Source organism: Ammospiza nelsoni, chromosome 8, assembly GCF_027579445.1.
Source record: "Ammospiza nelsoni isolate bAmmNel1 chromosome 8, bAmmNel1.pri, whole genome shotgun sequence".
In the NCBI taxonomy this organism is placed as follows: domain Eukaryota; kingdom Metazoa; phylum Chordata; class Aves; order Passeriformes; family Passerellidae; genus Ammospiza; species Ammospiza nelsoni.
The window spans coordinates 17808137-17826886 of record NC_080640.1 but is presented as its reverse complement, the minus strand read 5'-3'; the positions used below and the strand labels follow the sequence as shown (position 1 = coordinate 17826886).

Here is an 18750-nt window from a genome sequence, read left to right as displayed (position 1 = left end):
TCTTTCCCTATTTCACAAAATACCATCTAGGCAAGGAATCGTTCATCTGTGCCCCTGCTCTGGCGCCGGGGTCCCTCTGCGCTGTGCGTGCCTGGCAGCACTAGAGGGAGCCTGGCGTACAGGGCTGAGCGATTGCTGCAGCTCAGCCTGCTGGGTTTGAGTATTTCTCTGTCAATAACTCTCTCCAAGCTGCTACTAAGTTTGAACCGAGACCTTTCAAGTTTTAAACAAGTCCAAACAAACAGTTCAGTGTGATTTCTCTCTTTGTATGATGCACTGCATAATGTGCAGACTCCAAAGAGTTTCTTCCCACAGCCTACTTCAGCCGGATTTTTTTTACATCCAGCTGTGAACCTCTCAGATGCACTGATCAAGTCCCTAAGGAGTGCTCACTCTAAGTGCTACCTAGTTTGGGTTAAAAGTTGGGGCCATATTTCAAACTTAGAAAAATATGACTTGCAATTCCAAAAATAGGGATTAGTACTAGAGGACTGCAGAAACATTTTAGTGTGTTTAAGAACTTGAAGAGGATGAATAGCTCTCCTGCCTCTGCATGCTTGCAAACTAATTATCAGTGTTTTACAGGGCTGTAGCTGGAGATAATGGAGCTTACTTAGCCATGTCTCATTATCTTTGGTTCTGTGTAAGAGGGCTCTAGTTCTGTAGCCACTGATATTAAAAAATTCAGGAATCACAGGAGTCCTCCTTGTTTAAATGTTGATTATGCCTCAGTGCATCTCCTGGAAAGGCAGAGGGAGAGGTACATGTGCTGCCCTACCATCTAAGAAATGGTGATAAGAATTTCCACCTGTTTTCTCTAAATGTGCACTGCACTGCTGGCTTCACCCTCTGAGTTGTTGGCAAGCCTTTTCCTCAGGTGGAGCGTGCTGTATTTCTGTCTAAGATCTCACTAAAATGGATCTTGACTAGAAAACCCTTTCCCTTTCTATCTACACTTGTTAGAATCTTTGGCCTGGATGGGCTTTAAAAAACCAAAGCTTTAGGAGTGTTTAACAGGCCCAGAGTTTAGAGGTGGATCTGATAAAGAAATTAATAGAAAATGTGTGTCACGGATGTTGTACTGTCTGTGGTGCTCCCTGTTGCTGGGAGCTGCAGGGATAGAACAGACCTGAGCATCACTACTAAGACCGTCAGTGTCTCTCTGAGGCAAGGAAGGACTGGGGATTAGTCCTTATCTGCACTTATGCACTTGCACAGGGGTCAGTCATGACCCATTGTATCTTAAGCCTGCCCTTAGAAGTTCTGATCCCAAAAGACTGCATATTTGGACTCTGAACATCTCTTTCCTTTCCCAGCCCAGGCTGGAGCAGAACTGGCCTTCTGCCCATAGCACTGGTTGGTGCTTTGGGACCTGCTTCTCCATGGTTCTGCCTGTTACTTTCATCTAGAGCTGGTGCTTCCTTGTTCACTGCACTCAAAGCTGCACAGGACCATCTTGAGCCCATCTTGATCTACTCTGTGAGAATTTCCTCTTGGAATTCTGCATGCTGCAGAGCAGGCCTGACAAGCCCAGCAGAGCTCTGCATTCCCTGCACACCTCTGTGGCAGGAAGGCTGTGAGGTGATGTGCGCTAATTCACCCATGGAATAGGTGATACTACCATCTATAGTGAAATATTTGCATGCGGAGCTTAAAACCATCATTCGTACAGCAAATGATTTTGTGTGAAGCCAAACTGTTCCACCTCCCTGCTCACAAGCCTGTTACCATTTCTTGTTGTTGGATGTGATCTGTTGTGGAAGAGATTAATTCAATGACCGTTTTAAACGCAGTCTTAAGCAGTCAGGTTTAGACTGAATTGCACCATGAGTAAATAGTTTGAGAAAAGTTTCCTTTCATAATATTCTTGTTTTCCAGATGACTTCAGGGCCACTGTATTACCACCCAGTGCAAAGTTACTTGCAAAACGAAGGCCCACCAAGAATAAGCAAAACCATTGTTTCATCTTAACAATCCTGCCAGGCTGACCCCTGCGCATGATCTTACCAGCTAAGTAGCTTGAAAGGCCCAGAGGATGCGGTGCAGATGTCACAAGCTGCTCGGTTTTTCTCAGTAGTGTGGGGTGGTACTGTGCAGGTGTCCTCTGTCCGCTCTTCTTTGAATAATGAATTAGTCTTTCAGTCTGTAAATAAAGCCATGAGCATGAAACACAGGACAGTTTCCTTTTCACAGTCCTGTGGATTCGGAATGGTACTTCCTTGATGGAGAATGGCAGCTCTTCAAGCTTGTGTGAGCATGCTGGTGAGGAGTGGCTAAAGGGTTCCCCCAAGCCCAGGGTCCTGCTTTTCAGTGTTGCTTCTGCAGCTTATGAAACTTGTGTTACCAAGCAACAGGAGTGCTACGCCCTTGGAGATCATTAGCATAATGGTTGGTTCCAGAATGCAAGATCGAGCTGGATGGAAAAGAACTGAATGGCGTGCCCTGCTGGAAATGTTGTGCTTAAAATTAGGCCAAAAGAAAAAGCATCTGGAGCTCATTAGATGCTGTTAGTCAGCTTCTAACATTGCCTTAACACTGTCCATTTTAATCACTTGACTATTTCATTTTACTTGGCTGTAGCAGAGTGAGAGATACTTGTCTGTGTGTGTTCAAACTCACGATGTTGTGATATCATCCCTACCACGTGCCAGATGGGATAGATGTGGACACAGGAGGGAAGGCTCATTCAATGCTGCAGCAGAGAGTATTGAGCTGCAATTTATCTGTTCATATGCATCTATCTGCCATATCTATCAGTGATCCTTCAAAAGTGCACTTGGTATAATGACTTCCATCTGGAGCATGCGAATTTGTTGAAATTTGTCCTTATGACTGAAGTTACCAAGCTCAAGCTTTTAGTAACTGATCACAATAATTTCAAAATAATATCTGAAAGAAATCCTACTATGGATGAGAAGAAGCTGAGTGGTTTGTTTGGGTATTCTTTACAGGAGATGCAACATTGAGACCTCTCTTGCTCATAATAGGACCAGGATATTATTGGCATAAAGAAGCTGATGATGTTAATGTCTTATTCCAGGGTTGGAGATTGCATTCTGCTTACCTAAACAAATTAACTGGATTTACTTGATGTGTTTCTTCATGACCTGAAGTATGCCTGAGTGCAGCATCTCCACGGTGGAAATGTTATCCCTTTGGTTTAAGCACTGTGAATGCACATATTCCATACACGAGGGAGATCCCTTTCTCCCCCCCCCTCCAGCCCTTTCAAGACACCCTGTTTCAAGGAGCCCTACTTGAATATGATGTTTATTTTTTTATTTTGAATTACATCTCAATTCTTTAGCACAGATTAAGCATAACCAGAAGGTGGACTGATACAGTTAAACAAGGAAGATGCTGTACCTTTAGAGTAAAGTAATCTAACCTAGCACTCTTCTAAGTTTGAGAGAGACAGATTATTTCATAAGGGAAAGTTGGTATTTCTTTTCAAGGCTTTTTTCCTCTGTTAATAGTATGACTTAAACCTAAGTTGTGGGTTACCAAAAAGGAGATTTTTCTTACAATATCCTTGGTAGTTGCAAAGTTTTTTAAAGAAAAGTTGGTTTAGGAGAGCCTTGGCACAGTTTTTTAGACTGTAGTCTGAGGGATGGAAGGGAAAAAAAATTTTAAGGCAGAAATCTAAGAATCTATTAAATTTATTGGAATTTTTGCATTTATTTTAGTAAGAGCAAAATCTTATCCTTTGAGATTATCTCATCTGCAATGTATCTCCAAATGGGTTGAGGTCCACCTGTCTCTAGCAAATGGCACACTCACTATCCAAGTGTGAGATCATAGTCTGATGTTAATGGAAGAGGGATTAATAAATCACATATAGAGTAGCCAAAGGTGGATCATCATTAGTACACATCGTGTTTACATTCTGCCATGGCTGGTATCCTACAAATACCTTATAAATTAAAATATAGATAAGTCTGTAGGTACTTCTCTTGAGTTCATATAATTTCACTCCCTCTGGAACTGTAGTTATTTATCTTGATAAAGCACTTCAGTTTCTTTTACAAACCAGCCTTTGATTACATATTTATTTTTAAATTCACTTACTGCAGTTGGGTAGCTGACCTTCATCTACACTGAGCTTTTGCTGTGCTGACTAGAGAGGTGTTGGCCGGAAAAATGTTATTTGATTATCAAGGAGAAATTTGGAATAGGCTTTAGCTGCCTGCAATGCAATTCTTGTTTTGAGACCCTGAGTCAACAGAGGAGAGTGAAGAATTTCAGATCTCTGGGGAATTAGAGGGAGCATCCTCTGAGACCCCGAAGGATGGATTTTACAGGGGAGAGACTACATTTAGCCTGGCTTATTTTTATGACATGGTGAACTTGTCAACAGCTTTGAGTTATGTAGTGACTCCCAAAGTCAGCAGGGAGAATTATTTTGACCCTTGTGTGGTCCTATTAGCTGTTTAAGGCTTGTGATGAGTAGAGCAAATGTTTCACTAGGGGGTCATGGCACCCACAAATCAACGTATGTATATTTGCATAACATCCACACAAGACTGGCCCAGTTTAGTCCCATGTGAAGCATTTTATAATGCTCTCCCCTGCTCTCTAACTTAACCAGAAATCCAAAATAAACCTGGATGGTTTTAGTGAGAGAGTATGCCCCTGTGGAAAGGGAAGAACCTAACTTGATCACTCTGTAACCAACAGCCTAATCCAACCACACTTCAAGTAATGCCAGGAATGCTGATCCTGTTACATCCCTTTAAGATACCCTCTCTGAGTTCCAAATGTGTCTTGGAGGCCTTACAAAGGCCACTGGGGCAGCACTCTGTGAAATGCACAGTGAGTGTGAGCGGACTGTATTTTAAAGGGTAAGTGTTCATGGTACTGCTTTTGTACTTCGGAGTTCCCACATTCATGAGCCATGTGTTGCTCAAACTGGGGGTGCAACACAACTGCTCAATAGAATTCCCTCTGGTTTACACTGTGTAAATTGTATATGCTAGTCTTTTTTAGGACAAAGAGTGAAGATGATATTTTTCTGTACTGGACATGAACTCTACACCTGTGTGTGTACTGGTTTCCAGAAACATAGCCTATCGTTATTAAGTTTCAAATGCTTAGCAGGAGACTTAAGCAAAGCTTAGGAATTGTAGACCATGTGCTAGAATTCCTCCTGGCTTTCATGTTTATGCATTCAAAGCCCTTCTCTTGGACACACACTTTTCTCTAAGCAAAGAATAAAATAAATAATGTGTCAACCATAGTGCTTTTCCTGTATGTACACTATTAAATGGTCTACGATTGAATAAGCAGCAAAATTATTCATAAGCATGAGAGGTGGTTGACAAGAAAACACTACTGCCAATTCAATAAAATGGTAATGATCATAGAGAATTCTGGTGTTTTATTTAGATCTTTGAAGCTACTTTAAGCCTTGCTTTGTAGATTTCTAGTGTGGTCCAATACAGAACACAGGAGTAAAAAGTAGCAGTTAGTTGTTCCTGCAGTAGTTTTGCAATCTAGGCTGTACAGATATCCTTACACTTCATGAAGTGAAGTGACTGACTCTGAGCTGGCCCCTTAGGATTTGTTTTACTCTTGAAGGGAAGAGCCTCTCTTACCACCAGTATCACATCAGTAAGCCTGTTTACTTTGACAGATGAAAAGTCTCTTCAATCTGTGTACTGGTTTTGGCTGATATAGAGTAAATTTTCCGCATTGTAGAAGAAAATCATATTTGGATTTGTGCTGGGAGCAGTGTTGATAATTCAGGGATATTTAGGTACTGCTGAGCAGTGCTTATACAGGGTGAAGGCCTTTTCTGTCTCTCAAACTGTTCCATCAGGACCGTGGGGAGGCTTGGGGGAAACCTTGGGAGGGAACACAGCCAGGACAGCTGATCCCCAGTGGCCAAAGGCACGTTCCACAGCAAACTGTGTCACACTGGGCATATGAACCTGGGGGAGTAAGAGGCCGGGGCATTCCCAGAGATGACGTTTGTTTTCATAAGTCATGGTTACATGTGATGGAGCCATGGAGATGGCTCAATGCTGGCCTGCCAACGGGAAGTAGTGAGTGAATTCCTTAGTTTGTTTTGCTTGCGTGCACGTCCTATGCTTTATCTGTTAGACTACCTTAACCCACAAGTTTTCTCACTTTTCCTCCTGTAATTCCTTCATCACTATGCAGGGACAGTGCCTAAGGGGCTGTGTTGGGCTCATTTACCAGCTGGGGCTAAACCATGATAATCCAGTTGTCACTTGTCTCAGTTTGGTCTCTAGATGTTGACAAGAACAAGTCCATGGTCTTCAGATAATGACATACGTTCTGGTTCAGTGCAGTTGAAATGAAACTTTTGTTTCCTCAGAACCTTTGACTCTTATTTTCAAGTGAATTCCCCTGCTTTTTGTTGATCTGGGTTGTTGCTTTTTTTTAAGTTTTAATATCAAGTTGCACTTTGAGAAGCAAAAATGTGGAAATGACATGTTTATTACTTTAAAAAGTATTAAAATGGCAATCCACTCTTTAAGAATGACGTTGGTTTCAAAGTGGATTGTGCAACAAAAGTCTTTGACATGGAGACTGAGAGAGTTTTGTTTTTAAGTCAGTGTTTTCTGAATGCTTCAGAAAAGCATGAGCTTTTGAGAATAAAGTTTTAGAATAGAATAGAATCAGGCAGGCTTAATGGTACCTGTCATTAGCGCTCTATAGTTTTACAATGGCATGAGGCTGCGAATACAAGCTGAGCAGTGTGGCTTGACTCAGAACAGCACTAACCTAATCAACGACACTCTGATTTTGGAATTATTTGGTCAATGATGAAACTTCAGCCTTCTAGCCTTGGTGTTCTCTCTTTCTGTGTGGTGGGAGCAGGGAGCACAGATGTTAATGTGCTGACTTTCTCTTATTGTCCTGAAGTAGGCTGTTTCAATCAAATGTTTGTTCCATACAGGAAACACTCAGGAGGGGAAAAGACAATGCTCCAAAAGTGGCAGGTAAGCGAAATCTTGGCTGCACATATTTAAGCAAAGAATTCCACCACACAGATACGTCTGCACACAGATATGTGTGTGTGTGTACACGTGTATCTCAAGGCCTAAGCTGTTCCCTCACTGCTGGAGGTGAGGTTGTTGGCAAGAGGAGCACAGTATTTACATCTGGTTATTGCAGAGATTTTGCTCGTCCTGCTATGAAACATATGGTGCTACTGTCTGGCAGATTAAGTGTGATTTTATGCACATTTTTAAATTGAGACCAAAGAGAGCCACCTAGTTGAATGCCTGTTCACAGATCATCTATACAACTAAATGACTGCACTGATGTTTTGCTGAGCTGGGAGACGTTTACTTTTCTGTAGCCATGATCTTGGTGACTCAAGGCAAATGAAGAAATCCATACCCTTTTGCTTATATGTAGCACTTTGTGCAGCCTTTTCTGTATAGGCAGTTGTCCAGGATTTTCCAATATCCAGTCTGCATGCATTTGGCTCACTTTTAAATCAAGAAAAAATGCTCTGTTATGCAAATACAGCATAAAAGCACTGTGTGATTATAGACAAATGCAAATGGCCTGTCTGAAGAAGAGACGGAATGAAGACAGGTTCTGTGGAAGGGACTGTTGTGTAAGAGGTATTGTGTTGATCTGAATGGGAGAGGATGATTGATTTCACTATTTTACATAGTTCTTGTCCTCGTGGACCTGGGAGCCACAGGCCTCCGAGGGTGCTTTTGCATGGTTTTTTAGGGGCAGAGTCTGGAGATTTTAATGCTTGTTTCCCTTCCCTGCAGAAGAGGGAGATCAGCAACTTTGATTACCTCATGTACCTGAACACTCTGGCTGGCCGCAGCTACAATGATTACATGCAGTATCCTGTGTTTCCATGGGTCCTTGCTGACTACGACTCTGAGGTCAGTGCTGGCTGCAGAATTCCATATTTTCTATGGTAGTAACTGCACAAAGGGTTGGTGAATGATGCCATTGAAGCAGAGGGGTCTAGACCAAAGGTTTAAAATTTGAAGTAGTTAGTTTGAACTGTACTGATTCCATAAGATTAACTTTATCTTCAAGTCAGCAGACTGAGGATCACGTTCCATGGATGAACATCTGTTTAATACAGACCTAGATAAGGACATGCTGCATCAGCTCAGCAGATAGGCATGGACAGGTTTCTGTGAACACAGAGGAATAGTTTTGGATAGAAAAGCCTTAAGAGTAATTTAGAACCTGCCAGGTCCTTTATTTGTGAAGTTCCAGAGGAGGGTAAACCTGTAACCTTCTTGCATGAGTGAAACTTCCAACACAGCCTTGCCACCTCCCAGTGTCACTGGGATAGTTATGATGTCTAAGATCTTAAAATCTGCATCTCTGCTGTGTTTCTTTTCAGACTCTAAACCTCACTGATCCTCATACATTTCGAGACCTGACAAAGCCCATGGGAGCACAGACTGTGGAGAGGAAACAAAAGTTCATCCAGCGCTTCCATGAAGTGGAAAAAAGTGAGGGTGAGTGTTTTAGGAGGCTAATAGACAACAGAGGCTTGAGTCCTGTCAGAGCACTCAAAAACTTTGCAGATCTGTGGCTAAGAGAAACACCATGCCAAGGAGAGCCTCTCTCACTGCTGTATACAAACTGACAATTCAAAGAGAAATGTCTCTTTGAAATAAATGCAATTACTGCCTTATGTGCCTTGTACTGCTGCATTCTATTCTCTTCCCTTTGACAGGAAAAAGCAATGTTCCCTGGAAAAATTGTGCTCTTACAGTTTTTCTGTAACAAAACAAAGCTGCACACATTGGTCTTATTTGTTAGCTAAGCTACATGTAGGAGGCTGCTGCACGCAGGTTAACAGCTACCTTAAGGAAAGGAAACAGAGTGTTGAGGCTGTTGACCTCTGGAGACCAAGTGGCACTACTAGAGAATGGGATGTTTTTGAAAGTTAAAGGCCTTGTTCTTCAGAAAATGAAACGTGGAAGTCAAAAAATGAACATAATTCAGTAGTAACTGTGCACATTCAGTGCATGTAGTCAGTGCAAGGGGTGCTGAAGCTCACAGGTCTTTGAACACATCTGCTTAAAATACCCATTCCCTGTTTAGTTGTGTTGTGGTAACTGGATGCTATGGGCTTGAAATGGTGGGGGTTTTTTACTGGAATCTGATTTGTGTGCAATTTCCAGGAGACCTGTCAGCCCAGTGCCATTACTGTACTCACTACTCATCAGCAATTATAGTGGCATCTTACCTGGTGCGAATGGAGCCATTTACCCAGACCTTCTGTTCTCTGCAGGTAAGGGGGCAAGATAACTTCCCTCCTGCTCCTTGTTATGAACCATGCAGTGAGTTACTGTGGCTGTATAATGAAGGAGGATTTTTCTTCTGACAATTGATGTACTCTATATGTCGACTTGGGGTTTACTTGGGGCAGCATTTATGCCATGAAAGTTGAATTCAGTGAAAACAGCTTAAGGAGACTATGGCTGATGCAAGGGAGAAGGATTATTTAGCTTTGTGAGAGCTGAGGCACGTGAACAAATAGATGTTTTATTGCTTGTCTGATCATAAGCTTCTGGCTTTGGGGCACATGAGACTTGGTATGATATTCTGTAAGATGAGGTCTTCTAAGCCCAAGTACAGCCATGCAGCTACTGGCAAGTACTAGGAGCTTGTTGTAGTGACATAAAGAACATTCCTGGGCCAGGTGAGGACATATAGGTTCTGGTAGGTATGAAATTATAGGGATCGTGGGATCGACTTCCTGAAGAAGTGCCAAGCTGATTTCACCATGGAATTGAATTTATGGAAATTGGATGTTGTGTGTACCTTTCCCACCTCCCCAGCATACAGGGGCACCAAATTTCCTGATTGCCCTTTTCAGCAGGCAGTTGGTAATGTTCAAGCAAATACACTTGGGCTGTAGCAGAGAGTTGTTACTGTCTTCTCTGTAATTTGTTGTGTTATAACAGGGTCTACCAGGAGGACCAATCCTCCAAGTTATATTTTTAGAGAGTATCTTGCTGAAATCTACCTAGCCTTATGGAGAAATACAGGAAGATAGCTTGGCCAGAATATTTCACACTTGGAAAGTGCTGTATGCATAGTGTAGGATGGCCATGTCTCCTGCAGCTTTCCACGTTGCTTTGCTGTTGTGGTTTGGTTTTTTTCCAGTGAAGTAATACAAATAAAGTGCTGTGTTAATTAAGTAATAAGCCCTATGATATTGGCTGTTACCAATAGTAGCTGATGGGTTAGTGAACCACCTGAGGCAATAGTTGCCATCACACTCTGTGAGCCATATGTTAGCTGCAGACATGAATGACTGTGGAGCAGTTATTTCTTGTTGTAAACAACAAAGGCTGCTGGATCTCCCTGGCACACTTTTCATGCATAATGAGTTCACAGTCTGAGTGAATGCTTTGTGGCTGTGTTTGTGTGAGCAGCAGGTAACCAGCAGTTTTGTAAGCATAATTATCTTCAAAGGCTATCGAGATCTCAAACACGCAAAAAATGTTCTGGGTGTGAACCCACTAAAAGAAACTGCTGAACTCCTTCTCTTCTTATTCTTTTGCTTTTATGTTGGTGCATGTTCTGCTGAGCTCAGTGTTGTCATGTTCCCCAGGTGACTGGTCCTGTGGTAGCTCAGGAATTGCTAACTGTGAGATGCTTTCAGGCAAACAGCAGATCTGAGAACTGTGTGATCAAGTCAATGTCAGGTTGCAAAAAGAGAACTCCCACACTTAAACCCTTGGAAGGGTGCTGCTGCCTTTGGGAGCTTTGAAAGTTTCTCGGATTCTTAAAAAGTGAAAAAGCTACATATATATCTGCAAGTGGGTGGTCTGAATACATGACAAGGACATGCAACAATTTGGGTGCACTCTCTGTGGAAACTTTATGTTGGCATAACATTTTGTCTCTCGAGTCAAACAGTTGATTTGCACCTAACCACAGAAGCATTGAAGTGAGGAAGCATTGCCTTCAGTAGTGGGACTGTACAGGAGAAACCTTATTTCACTTTTTTTAAAATGTATTGAAATCTGACTCTGGATAAAAGTTTGCATGTGCTGTTCATATTGTACTGGAATGGAGGAAAAATTGGCTTTTCAAACAGGTATTGGTTGGTACCTCCTGGGATTCTTTTCAAGAATTGGTCTCAGCACCACAAAAGAGCAGTAAGGTTTCCATGTCCAGTGTCTTTATTGGAAAGGCATTCTAGAACCTGCCCTCAATACTGAAATTTGCTTTTGATCAATTCAACTCTTTTATCCCCTTTTATTCTTATCCCACTCTTGCATTTCAGCTATCAGGTTGACTTTTCCTGACATTTCCCTCTCAAAAGTACTTATAGAGAGCAGGGTCTTTACTCCTCATGGTGTTACTGACCCTTGAGCAGTCACCACCAGCAGGGAACAACTTCTCAGCATCTCTGGGCAAGTCTTTGCACCTTCATAAGCAGCTCTTAGAAACACTGAGGTCTTTGGGTCTTGAGCAGCACCAAGGTGATGGATGCTTAGTGTTACGAATTTGTGGAGTTCTGACTTCTCTCTAGAGACCATTTTGCCTACTTGCTTTGTATATATCCTGCTGGACTGTAGTTTTAAAAAGCATATTTTTCCAGTATTTTTGATGTCAGTAAGGCCTCTACTGAAAGGAAAGAAAACAGACTTACTCTGTCTAGCTGTAGAAAAGTCATAAGAGTTCGTTGTCTTGCAATCTAAAAGCATAAAGCAATTCTTGATTCTCTTTTTCCCTTTCAGTGCAGTTTTTGCATTCATAGAGAGAGAAAACTCATTAATTCTGATATAAATATATGCAAATAAATTTATTAATATAGGAAATGGGAAAATCAGTTATTGCTTCCTTTATAAATAATACAGGCTTAAGTTTTAAAGATATTACTTTTCCCTAAAATGAATTAGACAGCCAGGGAAAAAATCACATTTTTTCATGGTGGTAATATCTTTAACCAGATTTGTCGCGCTAACAGCATTTCCTATGTATATATTATTTTTATTTAATACAGGTAATCTTTTTATTACAAATCATATTGTTTCTCAGGAGATTACCACCAGCTCTCATAAAAGCTGCAAAAAAAGATGAAAAAGCATCAATCACCACCAGACACAGCACACTGTGTGCAGATTAAATATACAAAGCCCTTTAATATGCTTCAATGAGATACTTGTTAGCTGTTGATTTATTTATAGTCCTCCTTCTACTCTGTTTTAATTTCAATTTGAATTTGACTCCAAGGGTCCCTGCCTAATAATGATCAAGAGCAAGATGACCTTGTGCACCAGATTAACTCCAGATAGGCTTGCTCATGTGATTAGCCACTTTTTCACTCTGTCCCTTGAATGGGTGTGGGAAGGCTTCACAATTGTCACTGGTATAAGGAAGAAGGACGAGGAGCTAAAGCAGAACTGTGCTGTCATTTAAAGATGAGGCTGGACCAGAAGCCTGACCAGAATTCACCTTAGGGGAAAGAGGGGTGGGATCTTTCCATCTGGAATATATGTTGAGTTTTGGTGTGAGTCTATCTCAAAAAACAAGCAAGGAGTGGGGCTTCAGCACTTGGGATTTATTGACTACTGTCTTCTGATAACTGTTTCATGAGAATATTTTCTCCCTAAAAAAAGATATGGCAAAAATTACTTCTTCACTTGCAGTTGCCAGACTGAGCAGAGCAGATCTAAAGGAGTTGAAACCTAAGTGTGCAAGTATGCAGGGGGAGCCAAAAGGGCAGTGATTCTTGCAAAATTGGCAAATATGTTTTTAATGCAGCAGAATGCTCACCCTGAAGTCCTTTTGTCTGTCTCCATTTCACAGGGTGGGAGTTTTGATGTTGCAGACCGGATGTTTCACAGTGTCAAGAGCACGTGGGAATCAGCATCAAGGGACAACATGAGTGATGTCAGGGAGCTCATCCCTGAGTTCTTTTACTTGCCAGAGTTCCTAACCAATGCAAATCACTTTGAACTTGGTAAGTTCTAGAAGGGACATAAGTGTTCTTCCAGCATCCTACCAAAAGGAGAGATCCAGATCATATGTTAAGAGTTGGTCTCTGGACAGGATGAGTCTTTCTAACCACGAGATCAGTTTTTATTCAATAACACTACAATAACACTACAAATAACACTACAAATAACACTACAACAATACAAGCTTCTAAAACTGAATTATGTCAGAAGAACCAAGTTTCCAGCCCAGGAAAAGAAGCAACTAGTTCCTATTAATTTCTGGGCAAAAGAATTGCATGTTTTGTCACACAAAAGTAGATTTTTATATAGCCAATCTAGTTGACTGCTTTTGAAAGTTTGGCCGTATTATGATATTTGTGTAATTATTGAAAATGTGTTCTTCTTTTGGAGATATGTCAATTGCTAAATGGTGTTGGTGAAAGGTTTTTGTTTTTTTCACTCTGCATGGGATCACAAGGTGATTAGTTTCCAAATGTCCTTATGCTCATCTTCAAAGGTTCTGCACAACTTACATGAACTTGATACATTTTCCCTATTCTCAAGCAGCATCACAGTCCCCTCTCAATGTACACTGTCTCTAGACCTTTCTGCGTCCATGATGAAGGCTCAGAGAGAATCCAGAAAAAACACTAGTGAGAAATAGGCATGGCAGTTCTGACTCACTTCATTTTACAGGACTTTCACACCATTTGCAATGCAAAGTTGCTTTCTTTAATAGACACTGGTTGGTTAACAATTAAGGCAGAGGAAAAATACCTGAAGAATCATCCTGAATTTGTGATAGCAAAGGCAATTTAACCCATTGAAATCTAGCTAATATTACATTTAAGGTATCAGTGAAATGAGGCATGCTAAAAGATAGTAATGTTTATATTTCTATATTTCTATATAAGAATAAGGGAAAAAAATCTATTAGAAGTTTGTTGAAGGATAAGAAGAAATTAGCGTAGTTTCCTCCTGAGAGGAGACTAAGAAACAAAGTCTGGCTGAAATCAAAATACAGAGTGCAGGGACCCAAAGGGCACCAGAATCTTGCCAATAGAGAGCAAATATACAGGAAGATTTTAAAATAGGCAAAGCCAAGAACCCGAATCTGTTCACTGCTAAATTGTACAGAAATTTGTGGTCCCAGAGCTGAACCTCAATTTAGATTTGAATTCATCCAGTTGCACAACACTGCGCTCTGGATTAAGAACACATGCTCACCTTCTGAAAGGGATCAGGTTGCAAAGGACTTGAGAACAAAATCCTTCTCAGTGGCTGCTTTGGTCAGAATATTTGGCAGTAAGGCCTGCAGGATTATGTATAAAAAGAAAGTTGTGCAAACACATTTGTCTTGTCTGCATTTGCATTCTGTACTAAAATGGCTTGTGCTGAGGACATGCACATTTTTACTGTGTTAGTGACAATTACTGGAACATCTTCTCACTGCTTTGTCACTGGATCAGAAATCCCAGAACACTGGTTCTTCAGTCTTCTACGGCACTAAATTTGATGAACCTGAAACTGCATGTGGGAAAACCACCTTAATTTCCTTTGACTTCAGTGTTTTAGTAAAGCTGTTCCTATTTTCAACGTGTCCGATTCTTGTTTTGGATTCTCCCTTTGTAATTCCTGCAGGCTGCATGCAGGATGGAACAGTGCTGGGAGATGTGCAGCTTCCTCCTTGGGCAGATGGGGACCCCCATAAATTCATTTTTCTGCACAGACAGGTAGGTGAATATAAAGATTTGTGATAAATTGCTGTCTGGGTCCCACTTAAAATGAAGTTCTGAAGGCCAGAGTCACAAATTAAAACATTGGATCCAAATGCATCCTGCCTTTCTGAAGTTGGTGTTGGTTCTGAACTTTGTATGACTGCTTCTCTGCCTAACAGTTCACCTTCAATCAAGGCAAACTTTCCAGACCAGATGTGGATTATGTGTAGGTTTGTGGCATGAACATATCTCAGCCCACAAGTGTAAGAGAACATAATATAATGCACAGGAATTTATATGCATACAGTTCCATGTTGTTGGTAACAATCTGTATGTTTATTTAAATTATTACTTTCCATCTCTGAGTCACACCAGAACTAAAGGTTCTTTTTTATTTTGAGGGGTTGGGATGGGGGAAACCTAATGTAACTCTCTGCCCTTAATGGAGTCAGCCTTGGCAATTTGAAAGCAAATAGCTCTAAGGTCCTGAGACTTACTGCAATTAGTGCTATCTATTAATATTAGAAAGTCTTCCATGTGATGTCATCTGCTACATAAAAGTGAATGCAAGTGCAATTCTGTGTGAAGATTGTTGTGGTGAACTCAGACTTTGCAGCATAATATCTTGGTGTGAGTCTCTCTAGTGCTCCTGCATTACCCCATCAGATTTCTTAGGGTGAGCTGCATGTGTGAGTGCACACAGACTGTTGCTGTGTACAGTACAGCTGTGATGAATTTATGCTCTGTCTTGTGGCCTTTCCAAGGTGCTCAATGTCTGTTTCCCAGTTCCCCAAATAAGGGAAGGGCAACACTGTCCTTCCCTACCAGCTATGCTGCAGAAAAAAAAGCCATGTGTGACTGTAAGATGCTGCAATTTTACACAGATGCTTTTTAAAGAGAAACACAGGGAGACATCCTGTCTATTCTACGTGTTGTTTGCAGTATAAGCTGCTGAGCTCTTTACTGCTTGTGTAATGATGAACACTCCAAAGGCACTTGGATACAATGGAGAAATTTGCTTTTGCCTTGTGCTTTAGAGTAATGGTGCAGTTTGGAAATCAAACTACAGTTATTACTGCATAGCATGTTTTTGGTGCCACTGTAGAATGATCTCAGATTGTGTGAACTAGATTTGTTTTGGATGAAATGAAGGAAAAACTGCACTCCAGTTGTGTGCTCCACATGCTGGTAGCATTCAGCCTGCAGGAACAATCTGGATTTAGTTGGAAGTAAAACCCCCAGAGTGCATTTAATGTGGATACTGGGTGCTCTCTACCATTTGTTTACAGAACTGCTTCCACTGGGCTGTACTATTTAATAACATTGGCACAGCTGATAAATTAATTTAAATCTCAAATAGGAACAGCTTAGAAAATGAAAGATCATGTTTATAGACTTGTGTTAATAATTTGCCAGACCTGATCAGATTTCCTGTACAGTCAGTGCAATATTGTCTCTTCAACCATAGCTGATACTAGGTACTACACAGGGAGTGCAAGAAATCTTAATTAACCTGCCTGGAAGATTTTGTCTAACCCTGAAGTGAGGAGTCAGAGATCTTGAATTCTGAAACATGAGGGTTTCTGTCTCCTCTGATGATATCCACAAGGCTGGAGGTACCAATTACTGACATTGTGGCCATTTTTAAGAGGTTTCACAATGAGTTTGGTGCATAAAACAGATTGAGGTTGACACTGTTCTGAGGGGATATGAGAGTAAATAATTGTTCTTGACATAAAACTCTGAGCAGCTTCCTGTTTCATGCTTAATAAGTTAGGAATCTAGTCCACTAAATAAATGTATTTACTTCCTCCCTAAACCACAAGTTCTCCCTTCCTGGCTGGGTTTGCCATAGTGCTCAGTGAAATTCTGAGAGGCTGCACAGTTACAGCTCTGTTAGTTGCTCTGTTTTGCTTTGGCAGGAATGCCAGTCAAAATTTACAGTTTGTAATTCATGGACTAACTGCTTTTATTAATGAGTTCTGAGCCTGTTCAGGGACAGATTGTACACTGTGCTTGCTCTGTGAGCTGCCCTGTGATCATTATAGCTGTGGGCACGGTCATTTACACCAGCTGCACTGGGCAACTGCCTGCTCTGTGAAATGAGCCATTGTTCTGGATCCCATTAGTTTGTTTATTTCTGCTGTGCTTTGGGTGGGCTGGTCTGCTTGGAAGACCTTTCACTGAACATCAGGGATTACTCAGTCAAATGATTCGGAGAGAGGAAAGTGCTTTTAATAAAGCTTGACACTGCTGCTTGAATCACTGGGCAAGGCTGTTTGGGAAAACACACAAGTTTGGTGAGGCAGGTGTTGGTGGGAGCACTGGTATTTAGTGCAGCCTCATGAGTAAGGCTGGCTAACCTGGTGGTGGGCACAGGTTCAGCTTGAACTCGTGTCCCCTGCTTATGAACTTGCTGTCTGGGTATTCCAAGCTCAAGTTTTCCTATGTGAATGCATTGAGCTTTCTATGAAGCTCACACTTAGGTGGATATATTACCTTGTAGCATCTCTTCCGGTGTGTCCAGTAGTAATTGTTCATTCTGGTCCTATTAATCCACTTGCCAATCGCTGTGGGTGCCAAGATCTGTGGAATGCTTTCATTTTGCTTTGTGGAACCTACCTTTCTTGTCTCTGAGGATATTGCTTCTGGTGTCTGTTAAGTCAAACGTGGCACCCTGTCCTTCTGTTTCCTGTGGGGGTCCAGTTTAGTCTCTTTTAGTGTTTTATGAGAATGTGCTGACAATGGTGATAATGGAGAAGTGTGATGATTGACTTGCAGAGAATTTTTCTCCAGCAAGGACTGGAAAGCAGTAATGCATTTGTAAAGGACACAGTCTGGTGAACTCAGTAATTTTGTTTTGGTTCCAGGCACTGGAAAGTGACTATGTCAGTGCCCACCTTCATCGCTGGATCGATCTGATTTTTGGCCACAAGCAGCATGGCTCAGCTGCAGTGGAGGCAGTTAACACCTACCACCCTTACTTCTATGGAGACAAGACAGACCTCAACAACATTAAAGATCCTCTGATTAAGGGCACTATCCTGGGATTTATCAGCAACTTTGGACAGATACCAAAGCAGGTACCACTTTATCATGAGAAGAGAGGACATAATCTATTTTGATCTTACAGTGTTTTTACTGCATACCAGTAATAGTAACTTAAATGAGAAACACAATCTGATGTAAATATTCTGAAAGATGAGCTGTAGGCTTTTCCAAGCTGGGTACTACCTCAGTATGCACCCCCACTTCTCAACCATGCTGCTCCTGTTGTATCCCATACAGCTGCAGCATCAGCTCTGGGTTCTGCTCCTTCAGTACAGCCACACAAGTTATCACTAGTCTGGGAATGGGTATAGTCAATTAAACCTCAGCTCAAAGTCTCACCTGTGTTTTCTTTCTCATCCAATTGTTGGGATTAACTTTCTGTCTCTCTGAGGGGTGGAGGGATGTAGTCTGATGAAAAAGCAGTATGTGTAAGGTTTTATTTTAATTAAGAGGTTTATGTATGGTGGTCCTGGAGTCTGTGATTAAGGATTTAAACAGGTCTGCATGGTCTTGCAAATAGAGATTTATTTTTCCATGACATTCCTTTGTTCTAGCTCTTCACGAAGCCACATCCATCTAGGAATGCTCAAGGGAAAGGTTCAGCAGGAAGAGAGTCTGGGCTGTTCCTTCACTCAAGTGGAATTCTGCCTCCTCTTGTGAGCAGTCTGCAAAATCTGAAGCTCTCACCAGTTACCATAAAAGGTACCTCAGTGGCTGTGTTCCATTTTCTGAGCTACCAGGTAACATTTTTTGGAAAGGATTAATCTGGATTTTCAAGATCATGAAAGTAGTCTCACAGCTTTGTATGGGTTGGTTCAATCAAGATCCCTTCTGCCAATTGTGATTTTTGTATCCTTGTATTAGGAGTCGGCGCTGAAAACTTCTTCAAACTTATATTGTAGAGTTTGAAACAACTTTTCTTTTAAGTCACCCTCTCCACATGTATTTATGCTGTCCACTGGAGAGGAGTGTTCCCACTGTTTTGTGTGGAGTTGCAGTTTCAGAGTGGATTTCTGTCTGTGGGCCTGGGCAAAGCACTGAGCCCACATGTGAGACTT

General features: G+C 41.4%; 1 protein-coding gene across 1 annotated transcript in view; it reads left to right on the top strand.

Annotated features, from left to right (window-relative positions):
• The window catches only part of WDFY4 (WDFY family member 4), a 112411-nt gene that overhangs the window by 81150 nt on the left and 12511 nt on the right, over nt 1–18750 (top strand). Inside the window, exons 48-55 of the mRNA XM_059477409.1 lie at nt 6926–6968; nt 7761–7880; nt 8357–8474; nt 9147–9256; nt 12793–12946; nt 14565–14656; nt 17512–17724; nt 18247–18394. Of these exons, the coding sequence (XP_059333392.1) occupies nt 6926–6968; nt 7761–7880; nt 8357–8474; nt 9147–9256; nt 12793–12946; nt 14565–14656; nt 17512–17724; nt 18247–18394 (998 nt within the window). The remainder of the gene's footprint in view (nt 1–6925; nt 6969–7760; nt 7881–8356; nt 8475–9146; nt 9257–12792; nt 12947–14564; nt 14657–17511; nt 17725–18246; nt 18395–18750) is intronic.